Here is a 13,402-nt window from a genome sequence, read left to right as displayed (position 1 = left end):
TATAGAAGCATTAAAGAGCTTCGTGCAAATTTTGTGTCATCTATTCGACTTCATCGTATGTAATATTGAATCACATGTATATTTGACTATTAGGTAAAGGACAACATTAGTGTATAAATCGTTCTTTTGATGAAAGGATGTGTTTTGTATATTTAAACTGTATCTGTCATTTCTTTGTCCATGATTATAGGCTATATAGAATTGTACTTTGGACTTGACCTTTTCCAAAACCAAGTTCATTTTGCACCTGGCTAGAGACATTGATGTTTTCATTTTGTACACAAATAATACATATTTAAATTTCTCTATTTTCTCTTACTTTAGTATGATAGTTGTTCACATTTATACGTTCACGGCTGTCACTTGTTCAGAATACGTGTCTTTTCAAAAAAGTATCGTAAGATCAGTTAATGTTTACGAAATGCACTCTACCGTCTCCATTTTGTAAGACAATGAAATAAAAAATTTTAGAATATGGAATAGAAGAATGGAGAAACTACCTAACATTATAAAGGATATAAAACATTTATATGCCATAAAGCAAGAAACTAAATGTACTTTTCAAGTGACGCAACGATACATTATAAGAAACAAATAAAAACATTCTTGCACAACAATTGTTCCCATTCTGCTGCCTTGACTGATCAGAAGTGAATTTTGTAACAGAACAATGCTTTGATGCCTTATACTAGTATCAAGAACATACAGTTATCGTATATCATACCTGATACACAAATGCGATTTATCGGGGGCCTATCAAAAATGTGTACTTTGAGAAAACGATCACTGACATTATCCACATGGTACTCGAAAATACAATTTTATTCGTTTCAACATTTTTCAAAACAGAAATCTGATCAGTATTACAAATTTTAGAAGTATTATCAGCAATACACAAAGTTTCAACAGAATGAAAAAATAATATTTTACGAGCTAAATGCAAGATTACATTCAGCATCTATCAGGTAACGCACAAAAATTTGAAGCAATGCAAATCATTCAGTACCTTAGTGGTTAGAGCGTCCGCCTCAGTTGCAGAATGTCACGGATTCGAAACCCGTCCCAGTCATACCAAGACTTGTGAACATGGTACTTGCAAATGCATCGCTTGGCGCTCAGCATTAAGAAGTTGGTGTCAAAAAAGTGACTGGATGGACATGATACTACATATGTGCGACATGATTTCCCGGTGCTCGACATTACTATAAAATGCCACGCTGCAGTCATTAAGTAGCGATATGACTTAATAATTGTTAAAGCTTCGATAAAAATCCAAATTACACCGAAACACACGCACGCACACAAAGCATTTCTAGTCTAAGAGTATATGAGAGTCAATTACGTACTGTTTGCATCTTTTGGAGAAAATAAAGTTAGATACAGTTGTACATAGACGATCGTTACGTAAGTCCCATGGTGTTGAGAAACGTAGCCAGTTTTCTTCCATTTAAAACAAACATTGTACATATAAAGTTCTCTCCACTTACCGACTCACCGTTAATTCCTATAACTGAACTTGAACGATTGCAAATAACATTCTTTTTGTTGATGTGACATTCGTATGGAACGCCAATTACACACAAACTTCCAATAACCACATTTCATTCGACTAGATTTCATTTTCTTTAGCATGATTCATAGTAAGTATAAAAGTCGCGTACCTTCAAGTTGACTCCAACCTTTCACGTGCAATGAGCGAGTATTGCAATCGATTTGTTTCCCTGTACACATTATAGACTAGCAACTGGCTATTTGTTCAACAAAGAATGGAAATCCATTTATCTGAATCAAGGATAAGATTAACATGAATGAATTTCAATCATGAATTTAAAATCTCAACAAGTACATCTGAATTGTATGGAAATACACATTAAAGTAACACCAATAAATTTCACCTTCTTGATTCAGTGCCAGTGATATACCATTGCAGCTTTACAGCCATCTTCTATAAAATTAACATTCCATAACCACGAGAGTATATTTTTAAACTCATTAGAGAATTGATAAAATGAATCAATATAAAATGCCAACAAAAAAAGAAAGTGCCACGGGGAATCTGATCGCTTTATTAGACAAATGTGTTTATGTACATGGGTCGTCCTCTTCTGCATGCAAGGAAAACAAATCATACATTCTTGACACTACTGTAAATCGCACGTGAGAAGCGTAATGTCTGCCAGCTCTTAAAACAAAATCATATTTCATCAAAGGATATACAAAGTATTCAGCAATACTATTTTGGACGGGAACGTTAATTTTGCATTATAATGAATTCAGATATGAAAATTGTTGTATTATAACATTTTATTACATCTAAAGACTTAGCACATCGTCACAATTCAGAGCACTGACACTTCAGCACATTAGAGACTACATGCACATCAAGACATCTAATACTGGAATTTAATTGGAATACTGCTGGGATCAAATTGGAACTTTATACATTTGGACTTGCGATATACTTTAGGAATCTCTGGGATTTAATACACAATACTGCAAATTCATTTTAAATTTTCATTTGTAAAGTAGGGAAATAAATTATTTCTTCAGTTTTACACAATGTGTTGGTTTTTTGCTCTTTTCATTTACTTTTCATTTCATTGACAAGACTATAGAGTCGTCAAATATATTTCCTTTAAATAAAAAAAGATATCCAACAGTTTCTAAGATGTAGTCTGACCATTCCTATTTACGACTCATTTATGTTTACTAACGCACACACACTTAAATCACCCAAAGAAAACTTATATTTCAATCCAACAACTCGGATGACGAATACTTAGGAACACAACCGACTCATTCGCTCTTCCACATCGAAAAATTTTCTTCCGGACTTGAATGAAGCGTTGAGGGTTTAGTTCCCAGTCTTGACTTGCCAATGACTTGGTACTGTCATTCATATAGAACGGCAATTACACAAAAAGAAATTCAATAACCACATTTCATACGAACCGTTTTCATTTTCTTTAGCAGTATTCATAGTAAGTATAAAGCCGCCTATCTTCAAGCTGACTCCAACCTTTCACGTGCAATGAGCAAGTATTACAATCTATTTTTTTCCCTGTACACATTATAGACTAGAAACTGGATATTAGACTAGCAACTGGCTATTTATTCAACAAAGAATGGAAATCCATTTGTCTGAATCAAGGATAAGATTAACATGAATGAATTTCAATTATGTATTTAAAATCCCAAGAAGTACATCTGAATTGTATGGAAATACACATTAACGTAACACCAATAAAATTCACCTTTAGTCAGAGCCTATGATATACCATTGCAGTTCTGCAGCCATCTTCCATAAAATTAACATTCCGTAACCACGAGAGTATATTTTCAAACTCGTCAGAGAATTGATAAAACGAATCAATACAAATGACACTGGGAATCTTGATCGTTTTATTAGACAAATGTGTTTATATACATGGCTCGACCTATTCTGCATGCAAGAAAAACATATACATTCTGGACACTACTGTAACTCGCACGTGAGAAACGTAGAGTAATGTTGTTGTTGTTGCCGTTGTATGGTTTAACGCCATTTTCCAGCACAAGATAGGCTATACATGGCGGCCAGTATAATTGGTGGAGGAAGAACCCTGGAAAATCCCGGGGGAAAGAACCACCGACCCACGAGAAGCTACTGGCAGGCTTTCTCACGTACCAACGGTAGCCGAGGCGGAGACTCGAACTCACGCAGACAGAGGTGAGATAGCAGTGATCCGTAACGGCGAGCGCTTTAGAACACTCGGCCACGAAACGTAGAGTAATGTATGCCATCTCTTAAACCAAAATTATATCCCATCTAGTATAACTGTTCAGTACTAAATGTTTCCAAACAAGTCATATCTCTTGAAAACGCTTCTCTCAAAAAGAGACAATTTTTATATTTGGATGTCAATATCTTTTATCGTATTGCTATGGAGGATACTTTATATTGTCTTAGCGAACTTTGCAAAGAACGATTTAAAGCTCATTGTGTACTTGACTAGGGACATTTATCTTTTAATCAACTGGATGCGCAGCGAAACATTTATATGATTGTGGTTTACATATTCGCATCATGATAAATGTAAACATACTTACCTGAATTTCAAAAAAGTCTTGATTCTGACCCTAGAAACTTCTAGAATGGAAGTTTGCATTAGCTGACAAAATATTTTCATAAAATGGTAATTGCGACCCAGATCAAGTAGACGGATACATAATCTTGTTTAACGTTACTCCTTTCCTTGGGGCCCCGAGTGGCCGAGTGGTCTAAAGCGCTGTCCGTTACGGATCACTACCATCTCACCTCTGTCTGAGTTGGTTCGAGTATAGGATTCGGCCAATGTGGGTATGTGAGAAAGTTTGCTAGTAGCTTCTCGAGGGTCGGTGGTTCTTCCCGGGGTTTTCCCGGGTTCTTCCTCCACCATTAATACTGGCCGCCATGCATAGCCTATCGTGTGCTGAAAAATGGCGTTAAACCCCACAACAACAACAACAACTCCTTTCCTTGACACCGTGAAGCAAAAGTCTTATTGGTATGTTTTTTACTTTGATTTATTTATTCAAATTATGACTCAAAAGGAAATACAAAGTATTCAGCAAAACTATTTTGGACTGGAACGTTAATTTTGAATTATAATGAATTCAGATATGAAATTTATCGTAATATACCATTCTATTCTATTGCAACACTTAGCACATCGCCACAATTCAGGGCACTGGCACTTAAGCAAATTAGAGACTACAGGCACACCAAGACATCCAATAGTGGAATTTCATTGGAATACTGCTGGGATTAAATTGGAACTTCATGTATCAGGACTTGCGATAGACTTTAGGAATCTCTGGGATTTAGTTTCATTTGGAAAGTATGGAAATAAATTGTTTCTTCAGTTTTTCACAACTTGAATTTTCACTCTTTTCATTTACATTTCATTTCATTTACAAGACATTAGAATCGTCAAATATATTTCCTTTGAAAAAAGATATATGCAACAGTTGCTAAGATGTAGTCCGACCATTCATATTTACGATTCATTTATGCCTACTAACTCGCACACACATAAATCGCCCAATGAAAACTTCCATTTCAATCCAACAACCCGGATGACGAATACCAAGGAACATGGCGGAAGCATTCGGTCTTCCATATCGAAACATTCTTTTCTTCCGACTTGAATGAAGCGTTGCGGGTTTAGTTCCGAGTCGTGACTTGCCAATAAAGCATGTGAATAATGCTGCAAATCTGGGCTGTAACCATCTCGTTCATACATTGATTTTGAACGAGAGTACTTAATACAGTTTCATTAAGAGTTAAGTTTTAAGAAATAAATTTAGAATACTGATGCAAATATACCTACAGAGAAAAATACCAAAATCTCCCTTTTTTGTGCATCAGTTAATTTGAATATCGAAAAGGTAGCGAACGTCTAACAATAATTCACCGTTTTTAATTATTTGAATGTCATTGTTTAGTCTTATTGCTAAATGTGATGTTTGAACTTGGATTCCGTGATAGTAATTTAAGCTTTTCTACAATCGCTTTGATTAACTGATTAAATATAAACAAATTTGCACGAGATACACTTATGTATTTTCAATGTAGTACTATATTATTTAAAGAGTGGTAATCTGTTATTGGAGCATATTTACGTCCCATAGAAACCACTAACAATCTCTTTTCTTTACAATGAAAAAAGTGCTAAACCGTGAATAATCTCGCTTGGATTCAACAGACCTCAGCAGAAAAGCCTAAACATTAAGAAAATGTTTTATTACGGTAACCCTCTGGAATGTTTAGGCTGACGAAGCAAACGTGTGATACTAAAGTCCTTTGCAATTTATTCCGAGATCATTCAGAGACTATAGCCCTTTGCAAGTTATTCTGAGATCATTCAGAGACTATAGCCCTTTGCAAGTTATTCCGAGATCAGAGACTAAAGTACTTTGCAAGTTATTCCGAGATCATTCAGAGACTAAAGTCCTTTGCAAGTTATTCCGAGATCATTTAGAGACTATAGCCCTTTGCAAGTTATTTCGAGATCATCTAATCGACAATCAGAATTCTGGCCTGATACGGATACATTTCTTGAGTTTTTCTTAATGTAGTCTCTAAAGATGTTGATATCAAAATAATATGGAACACAATCGGCTCCCTCTCTATCACTTTTTGGTTATGTTCAATTTAATTATAAAGATTTACACCAAACTTGACGGATAAATGTTTTGTTCAGTCCACGGTTCCAATAAAGATAAGATCTGCATTTATTTAAAGCAAGGGACATTATATTCCATATGCATGTCAAGTCTGGTACAATCAATATTGGATCAGATAAAATAAAAGGTCCTTGCAGTCGTCTCAATTACATGATTTTGTTGAACATTACTAAATTGCCCATAGATTATTTAGCTTTTACATTTTGAACCTGGTGTCTTACTCGATCTTGTATCAGTTTGGTATCACTTTGCTTCCTCGTCGTCAAAAAGTATTTATAATATTGTTGTCCAACTAAAAAAAACCTTTCTGACCATAGATACCGTGAAATGCCCACAAACGCATCGGCCCTATTTACGCTTATCCCATTATAACCAGCAGCATAAGTAGCCAGTTTTCAACCAATGCGACTAAATTGCTTTAATTTACAAATGTGTATTAATGCGTTTTAATAGCTTAAAATGTAACGCAGAAAATCATTCTTGGCCGTTTGTAAGTATTTAACATTTTAGGTGTAAAGGTTTTTATTATAACGATTACAACGGTGACGTCATCAAATCTTGTGCTGCAGCTTTCGACTAAGTATGTTGACCCACGGATGTTACCAGGCAACAGCGTTTTAGATAGTACACGTGTGAAAAATGGCATGTTTACTCTTGTCGAGCGATAAATTATACTACTCGTGTGATGAAACGTTGACGTTATAGTTTTAACGGAACTGCGATGTTTAAGACCAAAATCTTTCCAGATTCATTGTTTTTCAGATGACTGGCATTATACGACTTTTTGCACGTAACGACGGTATAGGGGCTTTAACAAAATGAAAGTCTTCCATTTACACCCGACTACATATGCTCGTACGCTACACGCGTGACTTGCATCCAGTGTGTAACAAAATGAAGGGTTGAACAACTTTCGAGAATTTATCTGGATTGTACAACCCAATGAGATAAAACAAGTGTACGCTAAATCTGAACGAAATAAAAGCTTCGAGCCGAATACGTGTGAACTAAATTTGCAAAACAAATTTTTTCCCGCTAGCTTTTGTGCTTGTGTGATTTGAATTTTTAACGTAGCTTTAACATGTTGTCTGCCATAACGCTATGATGTATGCAGTGGCAGTTTATAGTGATGTTTAGAACTGGGTGATCATGTCACATACATGGTGCATTATGTCCCACCCAGTCACTTTATCCCGACACCAGGCCGACCAGTCCTTACAAAAGCTAATGTTGAGAGCCTAGCGATGCAGCTGTTAATACAGTTTTTATAAATCTTTGGTGCGAGTGACGAGATTATCATCGTGAACTTTAAGATTAGATATTTCTGTTGTGTTTCATAAAATTTCCAATGCAATTAATATACAAATTAAATCAGCAAGCATGGTAGTCTCTAGTTTCTATAACAATACCATCGAACCCTTTAAATCGTCCACTCATTGTATTTCATTGACATGCTAAAGTAAACTAATACAGAAACAATGTTATAAACGGCATGTTTAGAGATTTACTACCACCAGAAGTGAACGGAAATCACTTTAAGCATTTTTGTAAGATTGAACGATCAGCTATTTGATAAATATTTGCTTTTTTAAGCTAAAGGTGCATTACCTAAGTAATATTGTCCACTTTTCACTTGCTTCTATATGCCAGATGGTAAATCTGACGAAGGATATTTACACCTTTTGGTTGATTGTGGACATGGTACGTGTCTTGTTAAATTTAAACTGCATCGCTGTCTTTGGCGCGTTAGATGATTTTGGGTAGAGCAATAAACAGCTTGAAGAAAAAGAGGACATACAGGTGCAAAGAAATGAATATCCTTTATTTCTCCTTTCTACAATCCACATTCATTGAAAGCAACTTAAATCTGAAACGTCCCAAAACCTTCAACCGCTTGTTGCACGACACGCTAATTTAGAATAAAAGTGTAGGAATAAGTAGTTATAAAGAACACACCATGATCGAACCCAATTTTATTTCCTGTTTATATAATCCTTGCATTTGTGCACTTTAACGTGTAAACCAATCAAAACAATTTTAACAAACATTTTAATAAACATGTATAGAAACTCAACACAGTTCATCTGCTTTTCTCATCAATTTCTTTTTGACATGCACTTTATCGTCACTACAAAATTCAGACCGTGCTATATCCTTGCTTGAGGCTCTTAACTGGAAATACCTCAATTTAGCTGTTTCTAAAATATAACATGTATGATAGCTAAATAGTATATATATAGTCCGAGTCGAATTTATATTTCATTGCCGCTATATATAGCAAATACCGGGCATGGAAATGTCTTTATATAAAGATCACGAAATTTCTAACGTTCATTTAATCGACTTTTATCTGTTCATGTTTATAAATAGCCAAGCCAACTATTGAATGTTTCATGCAATCTGGCAAAAATAGTGCAACTTGTTACTGCAATTTTCGTCATTCAGCATGTACCCAAAGAGTTTTGCCAGGTCACCACAATGCTCCAGGCCGCCATAATTGTCAGGTTGATCCGGTTGCCAGAAAATGGAGCTAATTCCTTCACCATTTAGCCATTTCCATTGCCCCTCTATGTAAATGTCCGTTGTACCTACCCAAACACTTTCGCATGCACCTGAAGTAAAGAGACCAAATATAAAGTATTTTTCGCAGACATGTAGTCGTATTGCCAAATGAAAATCTAGTATGTAGGCCTAATTGAAAGAACATTTGTTCAAGAAACCTTGTGCGATTTTCATTGTAGCCATAGTAAACACTTTAACATATTTCGTCTGAACATGTCAAATAGGAAACTTCTCGTATAGGATCCAAGTACTGAGTACCAAGATATGACTAGAATTTGTTAGAGTGTCTTGCCAATATTATAATGAATGAACTGCATGACCGCTAGATGACCACTACAAGAAAAACGCATTGAAACTAGACCAATATCATTTAATAGAACCAATATTGGGAATGATCAATTGAATAGGGTTTACTATAGAGAACTATTACATGGCATTATTTAGTATACAGCTTGTGTTCACGATTTTGAGAATACTAACAAGCAATACTGACGATACGAAGGATTTTAGTATTAATATCCGCATGAAGGTGAAAAAATAGTTTAGGATTTAGACTAAGACGATAATGAAAAATCAAACGGAAATTAAGCCACTAACAATACTTTACCTGCTTTCGATTGTGCCAGATCTTTGAAAAAGTTCAGGTTGCGACTATTTAGACTAATCAAGTCCCCACCGTCTTGTCGACAGACTTGTCTGGCTTCAGACCAGGTTTTACAATCGCTGTAGAACTTGTAGCAAAACTTGTCTTGCTGATAATAATCGTATCCAGTACGACACGTAGCACTGCCTGCAAAAAATAGTTCGGTCAATGAAAACCAATGCTTCTCAATAACGTTTGTCCCATTGTAATAATCAAAATCAAAAGGAGTTCCAAAGAATATTCCCATTTTTAATCATTTTAGTAAAACGATATTTTCCTAAAGAGGTTTTAACGATCTACAAATATCTGATTTGCTCATTCAGACAAATGCTATCTTGCACGGATATAAATGCGGAGCTCTTAACATTCGTACACGAGAAACCATTAGACACATTCAGAAAATAGCAATGCCTACACTGCGGTCATGTATATTATCCAGAATAGGCAAAATTAAGTTAGTTTGATATTATAAAGTCATTTTACTAGTTCACGTACGAGTTCATTTGCATCAGCTATCAGAAATAATTACTGATACGCAAAAGGCTTCATCTCCGTATGCAAGGCAATATTACTTTTAATATTCAAAAATGTTATTACAAAAATATGCAAACTATTTATGTAATATGTGACAGGTCTACTATAAACTAGATTTAACGATAATGTAAAAAAAAATCACTACAAAATTGTAAACATTAAGGTATCTATTTATCAAACTAGTTTCTATCCTGGTTGTGGAACAGCGTTTTGAAAGTTATCCCTAATAAGCGCAATAACTGCTGCATCCCTTACATTCAAGGTAACGTCCCTTTCATTGACCATATTGGACATTTACAAGTTCCGTGTACATTCGTCTATGATTTCAACACCAAGTCACGGATCTGCATTTTGACCCGACATGTTTGCGAATATAGACGGCATGTCGTTTACGAGCATTTTTAAAGGACAATTGGTAATGCGCGTTGCATAGTGATGTCCATTTCTTTCATGCAAGTATCAGGCATATTTAGAAGCCAGTTAAACTTATAAAAAAAAACTTCACACCTTTCCGTCCTCGTATGTATGCAGTATACAGCAGTATATTGAAGAATGCCACCCGACTTAAAATAATCCATGTCGTGGCAAGTGGATTGTGATTTGAAACAAACTGAACACTTATCTTTTCTGCATATTTTAATTCCAAATTAATGGATTCTGCATATTTTAATTCCAAATTAATGGATTCTAATAAGTCCTGAACAACATTTACAGTAGTTGCTGAAAGTATACGAGGGTCTGTATTGGCCATAAGCAACAATTTATGATAAAGAATTCGCTATGTATATTGGTAGAATTAATAACGACAAATAATTTTAGTCCCAACATGTTCTCCAAAATTAAAGAATCTGGAATTTCATGTTCTGAACTATTGAATCTAGTTTAAAGCTATAACCACGTTTTTGGTATCCTAATATTGGGCCGAAGGCTACATTGTTTTGTGTTTTCCCTTTATGTTGTCCATCAGCCACATTTGAATTTTTTTATTCAGGTTAATATGTATCATCCGTATCTTTGCAAAAGACTACACTATATGAACAAACGTATGCACACATACGATATTTTATTTACAATTACCTAATGGCAGGTACTTTTCATTATATGTACATGTATATCAAGAACGAAAGACTGATTATACCCGAATATAAACTTTGATTCAAGTAAATACGGTGAAAGTTGCAATAAAAAGTAAAAAGGTAAACAAGATTACAAATTTCTAGTATGTATCTCAGGAATGTTTTTCAATTCTGTGTTTATAGTGCCGTCCATAACTACTTTCAATATGGGAAGTTTGATAATCATCGGGTTGCAGGCATGCATTTTAACATGTCTCGTTCAAGAGACTGAGTTGACTGGAAGAAGGCCAATATGACAGCATCCATTACCTGGCATAACGTTTACAACGTCCAATGTAAGCAAGACCCAATGTATGCAGAATATGTAACACTCGCTGCATCTGGATTAGTCCTCATGCAACAAGATATTACAATGCAATAGCTCAATACCCAATAACGTGATCTATGGCACAGAACTAACGTACAATATTAAATTGCCTATCTTAGCCTGTATAAATACATTTTCCGTACAACAGTTTGCTCCCGAACATTAAACTTGTACCACACCCACCCGGATCTTCAGCTGGTCTTTATCAAAACAAAATATATTAAAAAAAATACATGTTTACCAATGCTGGATCTAAGATTTGCTGCTTTCTCCAATACGTAATTAATTTTCCATTCCAAGGTTTGAAGTTTCGTAGTAATAACATTATTTTGGCTATTAGAAGCTTCTCCAATTTTGGTCCTCTCCGCGCACACGTTTTTCATGGCATTTCCGATTTCTTGCTGGATGACAAGTTGACAGGACGAATCCCAGAAATACATATTCACACTGTTATATGGAGATCCTTTATCTTCAACCATAACTGAATTTGCAGCGCAAACATCTGTAGATTGGGAGCTCACATATGCGACGCGTGTCAACAACTGGTGGAAAAGGATCAGTAAAGTCAATGTAATGATCATTCTCATTTTAACGACGTTGCTCAAGCAATATGAAATAGTCAGTAACGTTTATGCCTATCATTCAGCACCTTAAATACTGTAAAAGCTAGACGAAGGTACAACGGCACAAATTACAGGAATTGTGTGTAGCAAAATGTTCATGTCTTATATATGAATGAAATGTACACTGGTTTTGGTGCCATGTTAAGCGTTACATGACGGTTGTTTAATGTTTGTCACGGCTATTTCAAAATACTGAGTTTGGCTCACCCACTGCTGCACGAGCAAAGTGCCTGCGATGAGAAACCCGAATACTTCAAATTATCTTGCGTTCCTTAGTTTGACGCATAGTCAGGGCACATATAATACAAATTTCGTGCTTTATCAAAGTACAGATGCTTGTCTATTTTGTTTATCAAGTGATTATGTGTGTGTGTGTGTGTGTGTGATTAAAATTTTCAACGTAGCTTTAAGAATGTTTCTGTCATATCGATTTGATGTCTGCAGTGTGGAACGTTATAGCGATGTCTAGCACCGGGGCATCATGCCTCATGTAGTATCATGTCCAACACAGTCACATAATCATAACCATAATAACAATCACATTTTGTGTCTTTGCTATGACTCGGCAGGGGTTAGAACCTCGACCGCCACCGGATATATATATATATATATATATATATATATATATATATATATATATATATATATATATATATATATATATATATATATATCCGCTGGTATTGGTGGCTTCCAACCCCCTATGTACATGATCAAAATGGTGCAGGAGTCGCTGCATGAACGAAATGGTTGAAGAGTCGCTGCATAAACACAAGGCGATGGGTTCCGTTTATCGGATGACCAGGGTAGGAGTCTCCTGAAAATACTTATTAAAATATTCTAACATATATGATGCTGCTATTGATTCGCATTTATACGACTCCTGCTCGTATCATTGTCTTGTAGAATCCAGGGAAAGCACATTCCGTTCTGCTTGGTATATGTGTAACTCTGTCTGTATATATTTATTTATAAAGAATAGGTAATCCATGGTTTTGAATGCACCGCAAAACGGGCACAATTTGGTCTCTGAAATTCGCCTGATTACCATTTTGTAATTGATCGGTAAGATATGTATAATTTCAAAATGTATATTTCTGGTAATTAGGTCAAGGCTTTTATTGTACAGAATAATCTACACATTACACAAATCAATGACGTTAAACAAATACACACATCATCTCTTTGTGGACCTGTGGCTTGTTGATCACCACGCTGGGTCGTTATTTTCCCTGCCTTAAGTGTGGGTAGTGTAGCCACTTGGTGAAAGACTGCCCACAAAGTGGCTTTAACATGATATTGTATCAACGCGAGAGAACCAACCGCCACGCAGTCAACACCCGTAACTAACTCGAAGCCATCGGTTCCATCTCAGTTTTTGAAACTACTC

At 35.5% G+C, this 13,402-nt stretch overlaps 1 protein-coding gene across 1 annotated transcript; it reads right to left on the bottom strand.

Moving 5' to 3' along the window:
* Positions 1-8,162: 8,162 nt before the first annotated feature.
* LOC149798433 (C-type lectin galactose-binding isoform-like) lies at positions 8,163-12,111 on the bottom strand. Its single transcript, XM_089960602.1, has 3 exons — positions 11,631-12,111; positions 9,377-9,559; positions 8,163-8,819 (listed from the first exon to the last, which is right to left on the bottom strand). The coding sequence occupies exons 1-3, from the start codon at positions 11,974-11,976 to the stop codon at positions 8,599-8,601; spliced, it is 750 nt and encodes a 249-aa protein (XP_089816728.1). The 5' UTR covers positions 11,977-12,111; the 3' UTR covers positions 8,163-8,598.
* Between the last annotated feature and the right edge of the window lie 1,291 nt (positions 12,112-13,402).

This window comes from Sinohyriopsis cumingii, chromosome 6 (genome assembly GCF_028554795.1).
Source record: "Sinohyriopsis cumingii isolate HCF-2022 chromosome 6, ASM2855479v2, whole genome shotgun sequence".
Classification (NCBI taxonomy): Eukaryota; Metazoa; Mollusca; class Bivalvia; order Unionida; family Unionidae; genus Sinohyriopsis; species Sinohyriopsis cumingii.
Note: the sequence above shows the minus strand (reverse complement) of the source record. Positions and strands in the feature narration are given on the sequence as shown.

What these genes read in the sequence shown, in the direction of transcription:
- LOC149798433 (XM_089960602.1), bottom strand. Translation starts at nt 11,976, where the DNA reads ATGAGAATGATCATTACATTGACTTTACTGATCCTTTTCCACCAGTTG. An exon ending in AAATCTTAGATCCAGCATTG is followed by an intron (nt 9,560 to 11,630) that starts GTAAACATGTAT and finishes TATTTTTTGCAG; the next exon opens with GCAGTGCTACGTGTCGTACT. An exon ending in TCTGGCACAATCGAAAGCAG is followed by an intron (nt 8,820 to 9,376) that starts GTAAAGTATTGT and finishes TCTTTACTTCAG; the next exon opens with GTGCATGCGAAAGTGTTTGG.